Here is a 17,499-nt window from a genome sequence, read left to right on the forward strand (position 1 = left end):
TGTTATGGGTGACATTCCTATAGAATTTAGAGAGGAAAAAATAACATAAGAGACTTGTATAACAAAATCTGAAGAATAAATACATGTTGTATTACCATCAGCAGGTTTGATTTGTAGTGTTTTAAATTCCCAGAAGTAAACATTGATTTCCAGATGCATTAAGTGTGCAGCACAATCTCAACAATGGATGCTTTATTATGTGGGATAATTAAAAGCCAAAGCTCAAAGTATTTTGCTCCATCTGTGTTTTCTTTTGATGTGAAACAAAACCTAAAGCAGTTTTAGTTTAGAAAATACACTATATGCTGGTTTTGCTGCAGATGTGTTTCTAAAATTGGTATCAGATTCTCAAGGGGTTGGTAGAAAGCTCATTCTTAAAGCCATTTTCAGTCATTTCCAAAGAAAATTTAAATGGTCATAAATATCCCATAAGGCTGCTTTTTGGTGTCAAAATCCAGGAAACAAATGCTAAGTACCTAAAACGTCTCAGCACATCAACTACACAGCATAAGACTACCTCTTGTTAGGTCTCAGACCTCCTTTGCTCTTTCCATCGGTTATAGAAGTGGTGGAAAAGGAAACTCCTTTTGTGATGTATTTTAGTTGTATGTGCATAAAGTGCTAAATACTAAGGTGTGTGTTAATCTCTTGACCTTTCATAGGTTCAATTTTTAAAATTCAGAGGACCTTAGAAACAGTGTTAATGATTTAAAACTGAGATGTAAGAATCTGCTATCTGAAGCTTTATTTTTCTCATCCACAATTCTGATTTGTTGCTTGTAGGCCTCTAACTGTGGTATCATAGAGAGTATTTTGAATTGGGTCAAATTTAAGGCACAAACTCAACTGAACAAAAAATGTTCTTCAGTGAAACATAGTAAAATCAAGGGCATTCCGAAACTGGATGATGCTAATGATGCTGGTAAGAGCACTTACTTTTAAATTCTTTACTGTTTCATAAATTCTTCATAAACATGCTATTTTGAAACCTGACTTTTATTTCTCATCCTTATGTGTTTTTTAATAAAAATCTTTCTGGTTTTCTAAACTTTCTAGAGCTAGAATTCAAACGTGATGGTGAGTTTGGTGTCAGAAATGCTGTCCTCTTTAGGGTAGAGAATTAATAACACTGAACAAAAGTGGTAGTCTAGCTTGGTATTGGAAGAGTGTGTATCTTCTAATTGTGGTTTCCTGCTAAATGGTGGTACCAATATTCCATTTTGGAGGTGACTGGTCTTCTTGTCCTTTCTAATGTAGAAAGATCAGAATCTTTGTAGGGTCAGAAGGTATAGGAAGTAAATCATGTAGTGTGCAGACCTAAGGGAATAGCTCAAGAGACTTATTTCGTTAGACTTTAAATGCCATTAGGTTCCTGTCTGGGAATATAGGGCAAGCCGGCAATCTCTGCTGGCTTGCTTCCTTAGCACAGATAAGGGATCAGGATCAGCTGGCAGTCTTTGTGCCAATAGCAATGGGATGGGAGTTGTTGATTGATTTGAGGGGCACACATGGCTAAAGAGCTCAAAATGTTGCCAATCTGTGTTATTGTTAGCTGGTTTTTAATACATCCTCACATTAAACAAAGGTAGAGAAATTGCAGTGAAGTATGTGGGTGGGCTGAGTAGGTAAAAGCATGGAACATTAAGAAAGAGGCTTGGTTTTGGTTGGGTTTTTTGGTTGGTTTGGGGTTTTTTTTTGTGCTTCAACGTTCAAGGCAAAGATGACTTGATGAGATGATGGTTCTGTTTAATTTTTCTCCCTTTCTTTTTTGTTCCTTGGTTATTAATTTTTAAATTGAGTTTTCTTCAGTATTTAATTACTTTTTAATTTATTCAGATATCATATTTTGCCTCAAAAGTTGATAATCACATCTACTCTAGTATTTGCCTGTGGAATTTTCATTCCACATTCAGATATATGTTCCTGATACTTTTCTTGCCAATAAGATTGTGTGCTTGAAGAAATGATGTATTTTCATGGATATCAAGCCTAGTGCTCCTAATATAATAAATGATTTTGGACACACTTTTTGGGTAGTTTTTTTAGCTTTGCTTTGGAGATCAGGGTTCAAAATCACTTCTTACTCTTTTTTTTTTTTTTTTTTGACTGGAGGAAGGAAGAATCTCTAACAAGGGAGCTAATAACATACTCTATTGGTTTTCATCCTGAGTGTTCCTCAGCTAAAAAGGCATATAAGGATTCATTTGGGTTGAACACTCATGCCTAAAGCTTTGCATGACTTAAATGCCTGTTACCCAGGTGCTTCTCTGATGCCTAATTATTGTTTCATGTTGAGGCAACTCTGCATCTCCTGAGGAGGCTTAGCCAGTTGTTGGTTTGTGGAAGATGTGGAATATACTGGATTTCTGACATTGAAGACACTGCACATTCAGGGTGGACACACAGGAAGTGCAGCAGGGAGAGAACAGTCTCTGGCCACAAACCCCTCTAACTTTAGTTATTCCTGTGTTTTTTAGATTTTATCTTTACTTCTAGAGTGAGTTTGAGGCTGAGGTCCAGCATCCACACATTCTTGTGTGCCTGGTACCCTTAATGTTTTAATCATTGACAGTTAATGCTAAAGTATAGGAGAGATGTGTATCTGTAGAGTGATGCATGTGCTGCAGATTTTCTCCCCCTCCTCTGTAAAGAAAGGGTCCTATACCTGGTCATTCTTGCCAGCTTGAACAGCTATATATAGTTCTTTGGCATGTTGGGGGAGAAGAGGTAGAAATCAAAACAAAAATTAAGAATATAGGATTGTAAGGGAGCAGCTAGATTACTAAATCAGGTGAAGCATAAAAACATTTTTTGAACCAGTCAGTTCATGTAGTTTTGTCTTGGAGTTCTTTAGAGCTGTGCTCAAGAAAATGCCTGGCATATTGTATTTCCATGAAATTAATTGCTACTGATTGCATCCATTCCAGTAGAAGGTGAACTTTGATGACATTCACATGTGTTTTCTGCAGTTAATTTATGAAAAATATTGGCTTTTATATATTCTAAAACAGCAGACTGATATTTTTCCAGGTATTTGGAGTCCACCTTGCTGGTAGGTAGTCACTGCCAGTGTGAGAAACTGCCTTAGATTATATTAAGCCACATGTCTTGATTCAGAAAACCAAAGATACTGTATGTAAGTTCTGTGTAATAGGAAGTATGGGGTGGTCTTTATCTACCAGATAAAGGCAAATTACAGCACACATTTTAAATACCACTATATTCAAAACTACCTTATTAGCAGTAGGTGAGACTCAACCAGCTCAAAGTTTTTTTGGAGTCTTTCCTACCATAGGCCTTGATAAAATAGCAAAGCTACTTAATGAGCATTTGCACTGTAGCAGAAGGGTGGGTTCCTTTTTTCAGCCTGCTTGTTATTTAGAACATCTATTCCACTGCTACAGTTGCAATAGGCAGAACATAAATGTTACTCCAGTTTTGAGCACACAGGCACTGAAATGCTGTGTGTCTTGTAGAATCAAAATTACACTGTTAGTAAAGATTTGTTTTTCTGTTTGAGAAATTTGTGAGGTGTAAGAAGTGAAAATGTTCTCATCGTTTGAGCTTTTCTTACAATTTTTTGCACAGTTGTCTGGCTTTAGCTGATAGACAATTAAAAGGGAAAACCACAAAAATGTGATTTAACAATTTACTATTTAAAATATATGTGAGGAAAGTGAAAATGCAGAAGGGGAAATAACTCCTGTATGTAACTCAGACATGCATAATGTATGTGTGTAAGAAATCTGCAGCTAGCAAACTGAAATGGTGAAGGTAGAGAAGCAGTCTGTCTTTTTTGTGCACACGTGTGGGAACCAATATATAAGATGTACCACCATTGCATCCCATTTTGCCTATTTTGCTCCTTGTCCATAGCAATCCATAGTGTACTGCTAAGGGCAAAGATACTCATTGCTGTGCAGTTTTAGTGGTATGGAAGGCCATCCCTAAGAAGAGAAATTCAGCCTACATAAATTAACTGATGAGAAAAAAATACCTTTAGAGTAGAAAGAATTCAACTGTATTTCTTTTATTTGAGTTACGCTTTCTGGTTTTTTGCCTTCCCTCTACTTCCTGGCCTGCAGGTGGCAAACATTCCCTGGATTGCACGTTGATATTAACAGAAGGAGACTCAGCCAAATCTTTAGCTGTCTCTGGCCTAGGTGTTATTGGTAGAGACAGATACGGAGTCTTCCCACTCAGGGGCAAAATTCTCAATGTCCGAGAAGCTTCTCACAAGCAGGTGTGTAGTTTTCTTTCCTTTTTGCTGACAAATGGATGTCCTCCTGTTTATTCTTGATTTCTAGATTTACATCTTCATATTTTAATTTTTTCATGGAAATTTTTTGACTGAGATTTCATAAAGTAGCAGCTATTTTGAAGCCTGGGATAAGCATGTAAATATCAACTGTAGCAATGCAGTACTGGCATGATAAACTTCATTTCTTCACAAGTGAAAGGAAATCTTGCTGTGACTCATATTCACATTTCACATGAGTACTTAAAGCCCCTAAAACTTTGTATTCTCTCCATTACTGTGTAATTTCATGGACTCATAACCTGAGTCAGCAGCCAGCAGCATTAGCCCATCATATTGCTCCTGCTGCCATTCATAATTTGTCTGTAATAAGAAGTGTGCTGCAGATGCCCATAAAAACAGTGGAAAAAGAAGGCAGCATTGTGAGATGACTTTTTGTTACACATTCAGTTTTCTCCCAGTTTTCCTGATCCAAAGTGCTCTGGCTGTAATGGAGAAGGAGAGTGGTGCAGTCTTGAGAATTTGCATGTACAGAAGAAATCATTACAAGTGCAAAGGCTTCAAGGGGTGGGAATAAAAAGCTTATGAAGTTGAGGTCAGGGTGCATTGAAAAAATACCTATAAATCAAGATTGGGATGTTTCTGAATCTCTGCTTTTTACACTGGCTGCAAAAAAATAACTTTTTTGTGCAGATTATGGAAAATGCAGAAATCAACAACATCATCAAAATAGTTGGATTACAATACAAGAAAAGCTATGAAGATCCAGAATCTCTGAAAAGCTTGAGATATGGAAAAATTATGATCATGACAGATCAGGTAAGTCTGAAATTCACAGGTTTTAATCTACAGAGCTTCTTACAATATGTTTTGCTGCAATTTCATAGGTTCTGATGTTTCTTTAAGGGATTAATTTATCTGTGTTGTTTTGGTTGCTCTAAATGTACAGCTAAACTTTGCTGCAGAAAATAGCAAGAAGACAAAATAATAATAAAAACATGCTCTTGATAATTCAAAAATATGTTGAAAGTAGGGACAAAAGTAGACAGTAAATGAGATGGTATTGCTAGCAAATCAGATAGAAACAAGATTGTAGATAATTTTTTTGGATAATCTCATGATTGAACTATCATGCATCTTTTCACCAATGAGAACTGTGGCTCAGTTTGGCTTATTTCCACAAAAATTCAACTCTTTGGTGTCTGGGAGAGCTGTCTAAATCTCAGCAAAAACATGCCACAGGCAGAGAAACCTTGAACAACAACCATGTACTTGGCTTGGAAGAGATTTTTTCATAGCTCAGGGACAGTGACCTTCACAGGTGGTTATTTCATACCCAGCTCCAGTTTGGAATCCAAATTAAAACCAACTGTTCCTTTTTATGCTTTTTGTCATCAGACATTGTGTTGATGTATTCAAGCCAGTGAGCAGGTTTTTTAGTGGTTTGGGGAATCTGATACAAGATTGCTTCATGTTTTCATGTTCTGATTCAGGATCAGGATGGATCTCACATAAAGGGCTTGTTGATCAATTTTATTCATCACAATTGGCCATCACTGTTGAAACATGGTTTTCTTGAGGAATTCATCACCCCTATTGTGAAGGTATGGGTTCTGTTATTGAGATTTTATGGATTACTTACAGCACAACAGAAATGTTGATTTTGTTTGTTTGTTTTTTCAAAGGCAAGCAAAAATAAGCAAGAACTTTCATTCTATAGTATTCCTGAATTTGATGAGTGGAAAAAGCATATGGAAAATCATAAAGCATGGAAGATAAAATACTACAAAGGTTTGTTTAAAAACAAATATGTGAACACTATGAATAAATAATAATAAATGGGTGCTATGAAGTTTTATTATAGCTTTTCATGATAGTATCTTACATAATGATTTTATAATATTCCCAGGAAAATAAAAGGGATAAAATAATAAAACTTAAATTTGGATTATTGAGTAACTATTTCTTTTTATTGTACAGGGTTGGGTACCAGCACTGCTAAAGAAGCGAAAGAGTATTTTGCAGACATGGAAAGACATCGGATCTTGTTTCGATATGCTGGACCTGAGGATGATGCTGCCATTACATTGGTAAGAACTCACAAAAGTGCTTCTATATGATGACTTATTTTTCATTGTGTGCTGAAAATGGCACATGAGGAAGTCGTGACAGGGCTTGTTTTGGTTTTTTTGAGTACCTGAATGTAGCAGTTTTGGAAACTGGGTGGAAACACAAATTAAGTATAGTGGTTTTGGTTTGCCAATCATTTGTTTCCTGGCCAATGCACCAATTAATGAAGTGGGTCTAGTGCTGCCAAAGGCCAGTGCACCCGCTAGAATTATTTACTAATTTTTTGCTGCAAGATATGAATTAGAAAGAGAGCAAAGCAGGCTGAAACTTTAAAGGGTACAAAGAAAACTTTATTAACAGAATTAAAAGAAAAATAAGAAAATCAGAATTAACCTTCAGAACACTTCTCCTCCCACACTCTTTTCTTTCCCGCTTGCAACGTAGAGACAAAATCTGTGACTTTCAGTCAGTTTACCACCTCTAAAATAGTCTTTTTCAGTTCTCTTAGGGAGAGGAGTCTCTCTTGCCATGCCATGGAGATTTCTCCACAAGAAACTCGTGTGGCTTCAATGTCACAGTGAATCAGCAACCTCCCAGAAATCTGCAATTGTGAAGTCCCTCCCGTGTTTTGGTAGTTTTTTTCCCACAGCTACCATCAAGGGTCATTTCAGCTTATTGGAGTGCAATTGTAAGGATGAGCTGTTCTAGTATAGAAATAAAAGTTCTCTTCTTTTATCTCTTGGAACAGAGATTCTTCTATCCCTGGGGCAATGTTTCTGATCTCTCATCTCTCATCTCTCTCTGTTCAAGCTTCTCATTGGATCACAGCAACTGCAACATCTGCTTATTTCAACACTGGTGCTTCTGCTCACATCTGTAGTTAGAGTGCTACATCCCCCCAATACATTCCATGAATTAAAGGGAAAAAACAGTCAGATATATCAATTATATCTTCACCATAGCCTTACAAGAGAATTTCAGCTCAAAACGAAGGCATCTCCTCAGTCTCCTCCCATCTAGAATTTGAGTCCTTCTTCACTGACCTCAGTGTCCCATGTTGTTTTCTTTACGTGTCTTCACCCTTTCCTTTTTCTTGATTCAGGAGGGAATTGTTGTTCGTAGGTTCATTTGTTCTCAAGCTTTATCAGTTGAAACAGTTTTTATAGAGCTCTGCAGTGCTGAAAGGTTGATCTCATCCAGGCTCTGCATCGGGGAAATCGCTTGCCGTGCCTCTCTGTTGGTTGTGTGGTCTCCACCGACACCGTGCGAATCACACTGGCTGCTGGCGCCACCCCACACCTTCTCTTCATGTGGGGCACCAAAAAAACATAAAAAGGAAAGCTGCTGCTGCTGCTTCTGTCCGCAGCATGGCTGGCTAAAAGCGGCTAAGCAAAGTTCATTGCGAGCCGTGCCGAGATAGCTGTGGCCTAACCGATTTTGGCCAAGCAATCCCGGCCACATGGCCGCTCCTGGCCTCAGGGCCGCCCCCAGCGCCAGCCGTGGGGCTGGTCCCGGCCGCATGGTTGCTCCTGGTGGTGGGATGGCCCCTGGCAGCATGGCCCAGCAGTGCTGCCGCAAGAAAAAAAAAAAAATGGACCGGTGGGCCCCGCTGGGAAGTGGCCCCAGGCTCCCCGCCAGGACGGGGCCCGGTGGGCTTTCCCGTGAAGGGACAGCGCAGCAGCAGAGCCCGGCCCGGCCCCGCCAGGCCGCGAGGGCCGCACAGGGCCGGGCCGGCCAGCGCCCGGTTCCCTGTTCAAAGGTTGGAAGCAAATGAGCTTTTCCCGGGCCTTGTTCATTTTTAAATGTGAGTCTCACGGAGGTGTGTTCAGCTTTGTTGAGTGGTTTAACACGGTGTCAATATTCAAAACTAGCCAGCTGATTGGTTTCACCAGGCCAGAAGAAGGTGCCAAGGCCCCCCCAGGGAACCCCTTCCGCAACTCGTGGACTCCCTCCCCAGCTAAAATCCAAAGTGCCATAAACCATGACGCTGAAAAAAATACTTTAGACGGAGAAAGAATCTTTTGGAAAACGTTTTCGATTTTGGAATAAGGTTAATCTGCTCCACAAAATGAGCTCTACCTTCTGCTTTTAGATTTGATAATTATGTGTGGTGTGAATATCAAGAAATGTTACAGTCAGGACTGCTTTTAAAGACAGAACATAACAAGAAAGTACTCTGAGGGGTTTTTATTTGTTTGGGCAATAGAGCCCAAACAAACTATGTTTCACATCTGCTTAGGGGACTGTATTGTGTTTCTGAGCAAATAAGATCAGATAAATATTGTTTATTCATTGAAGATCTGTCCATGTGTCATGTATGTATTCATGCACATGCTTATACATATTTGAATTTGAAGCTTTGTAAATAGTGTGTAGGAAAATACTTGTGTTTCAGAGAAAGCTTGTGGAAGGACAAAGTATGAAGTGTCTGGAATGAAGCTGTTTTCTCAAGAAATGTTTCAACTTTTATTTACTCTAATTTGCTATTTTAATTGTAGGTGACGTTAGCGAAAAAAAAGGGTAGGAGAGAAAAAGAAAGGAAAACACTTATCTTAGATCAATCAACTTTTTTTCTTATCCTGTGGGTACAGTAAAATGTGTGGTTTGGCTAACAGAATTCTGATCTCTCTTTCTGCAAAGAGACCTCCATACACAGACTGGTATATGAGGCCATGTAACCAATTATGGCCGATCCTCACTGTTACGTAAAATAGTATTCTGTCAATCTGGGAAGAAGCTGTTCAGCACTGTTACACCTCAGCAACTACCAGCTGGTGCTGGAGCTGTGTACTGAAGCTTCACTTACACCTCCACCTGCATTTCCTCAGCTGATCACTGGAATCCCAGCCCCAAGTTTACCTCTGGGTGGTATGTGATTATGGGTCCCAGCAGACCTCTTGATGGCTGAAATCTAGGAAAGCAAAAATTCTTTCACAGAGCAACTTCTTCACCATTCTGAAGAGCTCTAAATGAAGTATTAAAAGCGCTCTTTTAAGTGGAGAAACAAAAAAAAAATCCCCTTCTTATTCTATTGAAGAATAAATATTTGAGAACAGCTCTTCATTCCAGTCATTCTGTTTTTATTCTATTGAAATAATTTTTATGCTGATCCAGCTCTTGGTCATTTGTCACTTCAGTGGTCTAGAAAAGGTATAGATAAACTGAAAGGAGCCAGAAAAAAAATTGTGAGAATTTAGTCCTGTTTTTTACAAAAGCCTAATCTTAAATTTCAAGATGCATGGCACAGTGAATTATCAAGCTTTGTTCGCAAGGGAAGTCAGTTTGATGCAAAACAGGGTGATATGGATTAGGTCCTTTCTCAGAAACTAAGTTAATATTTATTATGTAGCATCTTGGTCTCCAAGGAATTGACACTAATCATTGAGATCTTTTGGAGTGCTCCAGTCGGAGTCCTTTGAAAAAGATTGTGCTGATGAGTGTGTTCTTACGCTGAAGAGTGGTTGAAATCAGGACATGATGAAATTTCTATATATTACTCCCTGAGAAAAAAAGGCAGTACCTCAGCAGCTCACAGAATTTCCCCAAAGTAGTCAAAATCCTGTTTAAACCACATATTAGTTTTTATGTATTTTTCTCTTTTTAGGAGAAGAAACTCACTGGAGGGGAACTCTGTTTCTGTAACACCACAAAGTCAGAACATTACTGTGTCCTTTTGTAGTGATAAGTGGTTGCTGGAAAGTGATGCCTTGTCATCATGAAGGCTGATGCTGTCAGTCAGCTGGCCCAAACTCTGTCTTAGGCTTTTTCAGCAGTGTCAGGTTGTCAATTTTCATAAGGAGGACTAGGGATGGCCAGTCAGGAATAGCTGCAAGTTATTGACAGAGCAAAGAGGGCATGGACAGGACAAGAGTGGGATATTTTTTTTTTAATACCTTCACTTGATTGTCTTGATGAGAGCTCGTTACAGCTCGGTCTAAATGATGAGCCCAACCTTTAAGCTGTGTGGGGAAAGACCTTCAAACCTGTGTGTCAAAGCACAACTCTGATGTGAAGAAGGGAAGAAGAATGATAAGATTTGTCTAAATGTGTGCAGATTTCAGGAAAGCAATATAAATTTAAATTGCAAACAGTGAGAGATCTGTCATTTCTAAAAACCTTGTGCAAAAATGTCTGAGAAGTCATGTACTAGTACTGCTCCTTAAATGTAAACATTAGTTATATGGATTAGCTTGTCCAAACAAGCCTTATTGAATACTTGATCAGAAAGTGCAATATACTTAAAATTCTGACTGAAGTAACATACATTTGCACAGACATTTATATGCTGATACTTTATTGTACTTGGAATCTTTCCAGGCCTTCAGTAAGAAGAAGATTGATGACCGAAAAGAATGGTTAACAAATTTCATGGAAGACAGGCGACAGCGTCGACTACACGGCCTTCCTGAGGTTAGTCCTAGATAATAGCAATAAATCTGCCAGGTGAGATTTAAATGTAATGTAGTTTTTGTATTGAATGAATAATGTATGTGTTTTTTTTTTCAGCAATTTTTATATGGTACAGCAACAAAACATTTGACTTACAATGATTTCATTAACAAGGAGTTGATCCTTTTCTCAAATTCAGACAACGAGAGATCCATCCCTTCCCTTGTTGATGGTAAGCTGATAATTCATTATGATTTTTTGGAATATTTCTATTTATTGATGGTTTTTAGAGCGGTGATCTGCAGTGGAATCAATGCATTCAAGTAGAGAAAATAAGAGCTTCCATGCATGTGTTATCATTTTGTATATCAGTGGTATCCTGGGTGCTTTAGGAAGAGTGGTGCCAGGGGGTCAAGGGGGGTGCAGCCCTGGTGAGGCCACATCTGCTGTGTCCATTTCTGGGCTCCTCAGTACAAGAGAGACATGGAGCTCCTAGACCAGGTCCAGTGGAGGGTTGTGAAGATGATTAAGGGTCTGGAGCATCTCTCATATGAGGAAAGGCTGAGGGAGCTGGGCCTGTTCAGTTTCAAGAGATGATTGAGAGGGGACTTCATCAATGTGTATAAGTATCTAAAGGGGAGGTGTCGAGAGCATGGAGCCAGGATCTTCTCAATGATGCCAAACAATAGGACAAGAGGCAGTGGACAGACACTGATGCACAGGAAGTTCCACCTGAACATGAGGAAGAAATTCTTCAGTGTTCAGTGACCACATACTGGAACAGATTACCCAGAGAAGGTGTGGAGTCTCCCTCAGTGGAGATATTTGAGAGACACCATATCCTGTGCAATGTGCTCTAGGATGATCCTGCCTGGGGAGGTTGGACCAGATGAGCCGCTGTGGTCCCTTCCACATGTGCTAAGGAATTGCCATGTTTCTTCTGTGAGGAAGTTGAAGCTGTTGCTGTGCAGGCTTTTTACTTAACCAGATCTATTCCCTAGGCCCTACAAGCGCTTTGTTTTTGATCATACCATCAGAGAAAGCAAGTCTCTTAAGTGCTTATAATAATTAACATTCAAGTCAGCAGATGAGTGCAGATGAAGATGCAAATGTTTTCTCCCCTCAGTCTTGCACCACAGGCAGTGCTGTAGTGTTTATTGACCTGTAATCTTGCTAGGCTCCTGTCAGTCAGGTTTACTAACCCTCCCCTTGCAGTAGCATGTACATTAAAAGGAGCAGTTTTTACTGCACTACAGCTTCATTTGTAAAACTGTCTGCAGACAGCGTGAGCAGGAATTTCTGCCCATGTCATTGTCTGTGTGCACAAGCTTCCTATGATCAGGAAAAAGACCTTGAGACTTTGGGGAGTGGTGAAGTGCATTTATCTCCAGTTCTCAGTACATTTTATAGAGGAGCTGGTCAGACTTCCTAACACTACAGACTTATACCAAGCTATTATGAAAAGCAAGAGCTTTTTGTGTTTTGGATGAAAGAGAGGGATCATTCGGGGAGTAGGGGCAGTAGCTTCCCGATAAGATGGATCCCTAGCTTTGATACAGCATGAAACTGAGTTAGGTATGCAGATTCCCACCTAAGGAACCAAAGGATGTCAGTCTCTGATTCAGCTTCTCCAGACTTACTTCCTCCCATACCTGGGTACTTACAGAGCTGTATGTTTCAAGAGATCATTGCTCCTTTTACAACATAGTGTACCCAGACTGCCTTCTCAGAAACAGCTGAACGATTTTGCTGAAACATTAAATATTTAAGAATGAATTTGCAGTGGACTGTTTCTACAGAAATCTAGGAAAAAAAGAAGGGAACATAGTTATTAATATATCTGTGTATGTCTATGTGTATATGTAACAATGTAGGTGTATATATAATACTACAAATATATATAATTCCTATGGGTGTTTCTGCCAACTTTGGCTGTAATTCTGCATTCTGGGCATGGATATATGACTTGTGCAGCAGGTGTAGTGCTCTAGCAATGGCTTTTGTCCTTTAGCATCATCAGGTGATATATGACAGGCTAGCCTGGTGGCAAATCTCAGAAAAAAATAATGAAGAGGAAGAATTTTGACTATCTCTTCACAGCTGGTAGTTTAAATTCTTGCTGCTTGGTGATTCTTCTTTTAAAGGAAGTTTGTTGTATTCCATAGAGTGCTGGAAGAAAAACATGATGCAGAGCCATTGTAAAAAATTTGGATATTACATATTTGAATGAAATGGAAATTGAAGTCAGTCTCTTTTTTTTTTTTTTTTTTTTTTTGTCTTCCCTCCAGCTTTTGCTCTTATGTTTGACCCACTGTACTAATGGTAACATTAAACAATATTTTAGTGCATTTTAGAAATGTATGTGAATTAAAACATTGAATAGCTCAATAAGCATGATCTAGAACTGGTTATCAAGTTCTGGATAACAGGAAATATAATGCAATTCCTTCCACACAGCTGTTGTTCCTAAAGTGTGCCTAATCAATGAAAATAAATATTTTCAGAAGATCAGATCAGAAGAGCAGAGACTGGCTTCTTTCTTAAAACTTTAAAAGATCCCAAGAGGATAACATTTTTTGGTATTGAATTTTAATTCTTATTTGAGAATTTCACACAAGAAGTAAAATTTCAGAGTTCTGTGAAATGCGTGTAAGCTGCAGTTATAGCTGTTATTGCTGAATTTGTGCTGATATTCTTAGGAAAAAGATTTTGCTGAGTAGAATGGAAAGAATTCTTTACTTGTGGAAGTTACATATTTAGGATTAAGGTGCAGTTTATTAGAATGATATATTAAATGCTGTATAATTGGCTGAAAAGGTTGTGTTTCTGCTTTTTTGGTCATTTTTGAGTTTGGTAAAATATTTTTAATTACTTTTAAAAAGGATATATTTATTAGTTTGTGTGAATTTGCTTCTATTTAATGTTTAGACTTATTTTGAGAGGTTAGAAATGATAATAAGGCAAAACAAGTTTATCACTTGAAAACATTTGCTTGTGTATGTGTTGAATGTGGGATGTTCTTCTTAATAGGTCTGAAACCAGGGCAACGCAAGGTTCTGTTCACTTGCTTTAAGAGAAATGATAAACGTGAAGTAAAGGTTGCTCAGCTGGCTGGTTCTGTGGCTGAAATGTCAGCTTATCACCATGGGGAGGTGAGTTTGGAGGATGGTGAAGTTATGAGGACTTTTAGTCTATGTAAAATATTTGGTAAATGTTTCTGCTATGAAAATTGCAAACTATTGACTATAATTCTACCAATCACAGATGTACATTTAAAGAACATGAACCAAACTGTATGTAGCTTGATAAGACAGCATATTTTCTTTCTTTCCAGGTGTTAGTGCTCAGTGTTATCCCAGATACATGTGGGTTGTGGCAAAATAGTAGATGGGTTGTGGCAAAATAGTAGATAACTAATTACCTAAACAACTTCTAGATTCTGAAATCATAGGAATATGGGAATTATGTTCTAGGACAATTTTTGTCTGAAATAAGAAACGCAGTATTTTAAGGGAAGAAACCGAGACTCTGTTATTCAGAAACTTATTACAGTGTCAGAACAAAGATTTTTTTTCTAGCTCCTGTTTTGTTTATATTTATCTGAAATGTTATCAAGAGTGGCTATATTAACCACTGATCCATCCCTTCTCTTTTCCCTTTAGAAGCCATGAGTAGTGGTTTGTGCATGCAAGTGTGGTCAGTTTACGTCCCTTTACTTCCCCCAGAGAAGTGCTTTAGAAGAAATTGAGAAGCTCAGGGGTTTTCATAAGCACAGAATACATATTCCCAGCAGCCCTTGTAATAGGTTACAACAGTCCTTTCTCAGGGAAACTGCTTTCTTAAAGATTTAATTCAGGTTAGTCACACAATTTTGGGCCATTAAAAATAGGTTTTGCTGGCTGATGAGGATAGAGTGTCTCATACTTCTTACTATGACTATGTATTTTCTTGCAGCAAGCATTAATGATGACTATCGTCAACTTGGCTCAGAACTTTGTTGGAAGTAACAATGTGAATCTGTTACAACCTATTGGTCAGTTTGGCACCAGGCTTCATGGTGGAAAGGATGCTGCCAGCCCTCGCTATATTTTCACCATGTTAAGGTAAACTATTCCTGTCAAGCTAAATGCATACTTCTAAATAGCCTTCTTATGAAACTCATCCTTTCACAACACTCCTTTTCTGGGGGGGGCAGGGGAGAGAAATGGAGAAAGTTTTAAATATTCTGATAGAAGCTCGTATTTTGCTTTGGATCTCTTAAGCGCGGTTTTGAACATCCATAACATTTTGCTACTCCTACAGTTAAGCAAGGAAATTCTGCAACTGTTTGGATGCTGTGTTGCTTTATTACTGGGTGCCCCAATGTCACACTGAGCTGTGTGTTCTGAAAGCTTCAAAAAATGATATTTTGTAGATGCTAAATGTCAGCAGTTGCTAGTGTACGAGGTACATGTGTTTCTGTGAAGGAAACAAACTTCATCTATTATGAACACACTATTCCATTGGGAAGAACTTTGTTATCTCAGGAAGTGTGTACATTGGATTTTCAGCTTCAGAATGGCAAAGAGAGAGAAAGATGTGAGAAAAATCTGCAAACAGATCATATCTGGGCCCAAGGGCTGTTAACGCAAAATGTTCTTTACTTACTGGACTTGAGGTTAAATGGTTTTCCTGTTTTTTCTTTTTAAAGCCCTCTAGCAAGGCTACTTTTTCCATCAGTGGATGACAACTTGCTTAAATTCCTGTATGATGACAACCAACGTGTAGAGCCTGAATGGTATATTCCCATCATTCCCATGGTCTTAGTAAATGGAGCTGAAGGAATTGGCACTGGCTGGGCATGCAAACTTCCAAACTATGATACCAGAGAGATTGTAAACAATGTCAGACGAATGCTGGATGGCCTAGATCCCCACCCAATGGTAAAAATAATAGTATATATTGGTATTTTTTATGTGTGTATTTTCAAAATCAATTCCTATCTGTCTAGAACTTCTCTAATTATTGGAGCATCAGAGTTGGTTTGTCCCAGTAATTTTATGTAGAAGCTCTACTTGACCTTTGGGATGAGGCTGGGGAAATTCAATTTGAAGCAAAAACATTGCTATTTGTATTTTTAGCAATTATTTTAGAGGACTTCTTGTTCAGTTTGCTGACTACTACAAGTCTTACAGGATAGTTGTGACATGGCAGTCGAGCAAAAAGTTATATCACTCTTCCTTTTGAAGGTACTACTTAAGTATCTTCAGCCAAAGTTAACATTTCCTTTCTCTTGTCTGAATTGGTCTCTTTTTTATATAGCTGTAGACAGAGGAGAATATATTGCTGCTGTTCAAGAAAATCAGCAACTTCTGAACTGCATTTAGCTTCTGTTTATTCAAAATTTTAGAAGTCCCAGAAGTGGTGTGAAAAAAATTGGGCAGGTAGAATACCTGTGTGAACCCACAATATCTGTGACCAAGAGATGAAATACAGTTGATGTAATCTTAATTTTACAACTGATGAATATTGCTGCTTGGCTGTGTTTACTAAGCCATAGAAGCAGAAACATATTTTCTTCCCTATTTAGATCACAGTTCACTGAGTGTGCAATAACAATTTTTAAGACATAGTGGCTCTCCTTTTTCAAATTCTTGGGAATAATGAGATTTTTTTAACTAATGCAATCCACTGCCCTTCCTTTAGGACTCCTAGGCCTTCTGTGTAGTCTCACAGTCAATTAAAGCTCACTGTGCTTGAAGGAGGCAGTTCTGCCTCCATCTAGCTCCTTTCTGTATGCTGGTATGTGTTTGTGTGAAGCTGGATAAGGAAATCAATCCAATTTAAAAAAAGTCCTCAGCCTGTTAGTTACAATTTGACCTGGATGGGTTCCACTATCTTTGCCAAACAGCACAAAAATGAAAAAATGGTTAGGAGAGGTAGCACCACTTCTATAATGTTATTGTGGGGTCTTTATCTGCTTTCTGTCATGCCTTAATTGTGCCTAGAGTTTTATTTAAGAAAGAGGAAGAAAAAAACAAACTAAAGAATCAAAACAAAACCCCACCACCTCACTGGGTTCAGCTGCATCTTCATAACAATTTTTCTAGTCTCTGGACAGTAGGATAATTGATCCTGTCACTTGCATGTATGTATTCTGTTTTTTCTGTAGTATTTTTCCTATGACTTCAGATTTTCAGAGTCTGAGAGGTCCGTTATAGGGTTAGGGCAATGTAGTTATAAGTGTATGGATTATGGAAAAAAAATTCTGACATTTTATTTTAAAGATTATTACCACTTTGGTGGTTTTTCCAATTTCAGCTCCCAAACTACAAAAACTTCAAAGGAACCATTCAGGAACTTGGTCAAAATCAGTATGTAGTGAGTGGTGAAATATTTGTGGTGGACAGGAACACAGTAGAGATTACAGAGCTTCCTGTAAGGACATGGACCCAGGTAAGTAACATTGAAATACATTTTAATATAAACAAAAAACAGTGAAGAATTCCTCATTAAATTATTTAATCCTATGTCTGTGTGAACTTCTAACACAATTTTTGATTATGCATACACGGAAGGGAACATGGTTTCATTCTCCTATGTACTCTTGTAGAAGATGATTCTCTGTGCCATCAGCCATCCATGCTACAGCGAACACTTGCTTCTCCTGCTTAATCCACTTTACAGTAGTCTTTTCTGTCCTGGTTTCTGCCTCTTCTGTTTGTGCTACTCTTGGCTTGCATTTTGTGGGTTATACTGGTTCTGTAAGTTATAACTGGTATCAGATGTAATGCACAGAGCTT

At 38.3% G+C, this 17,499-nt stretch overlaps 1 protein-coding gene across 4 annotated transcripts in view; it reads left to right on the top strand.

Annotated features, from left to right (window-relative positions):
- The window catches only part of TOP2B (DNA topoisomerase II beta), a 60,629-nt gene that overhangs the window by 29,542 nt on the left and 13,588 nt on the right, over window positions 1-17,499 (top strand). For all 4 annotated transcript variants that reach the window (XM_068206723.1, XM_068206732.1, XM_068206727.1 and 1 more), the window contains exons 11-22: window positions 784-922; window positions 4,086-4,243; window positions 4,952-5,077; window positions 5,752-5,862; window positions 5,944-6,049; window positions 6,239-6,348; window positions 10,646-10,738; window positions 10,835-10,949; window positions 13,748-13,869; window positions 14,672-14,820; window positions 15,408-15,639; window positions 17,018-17,152. In XM_068206723.1, the coding sequence (XP_068062824.1) occupies window positions 784-922; window positions 4,086-4,243; window positions 4,952-5,077; window positions 5,752-5,862; window positions 5,944-6,049; window positions 6,239-6,348; window positions 10,646-10,738; window positions 10,835-10,949; window positions 13,748-13,869; window positions 14,672-14,820; window positions 15,408-15,639; window positions 17,018-17,152 (1,596 nt within the window). The remainder of the gene's footprint in view (window positions 1-783; window positions 923-4,085; window positions 4,244-4,951; window positions 5,078-5,751; window positions 5,863-5,943; window positions 6,050-6,238; window positions 6,349-10,645; window positions 10,739-10,834; window positions 10,950-13,747; window positions 13,870-14,671; window positions 14,821-15,407; window positions 15,640-17,017; window positions 17,153-17,499) is intronic.

This window comes from Anomalospiza imberbis, chromosome 1, assembly GCF_031753505.1.
Source record: "Anomalospiza imberbis isolate Cuckoo-Finch-1a 21T00152 chromosome 1, ASM3175350v1, whole genome shotgun sequence".
Taxonomy (NCBI): Eukaryota; Metazoa; Chordata; class Aves; order Passeriformes; family Viduidae; genus Anomalospiza; species Anomalospiza imberbis.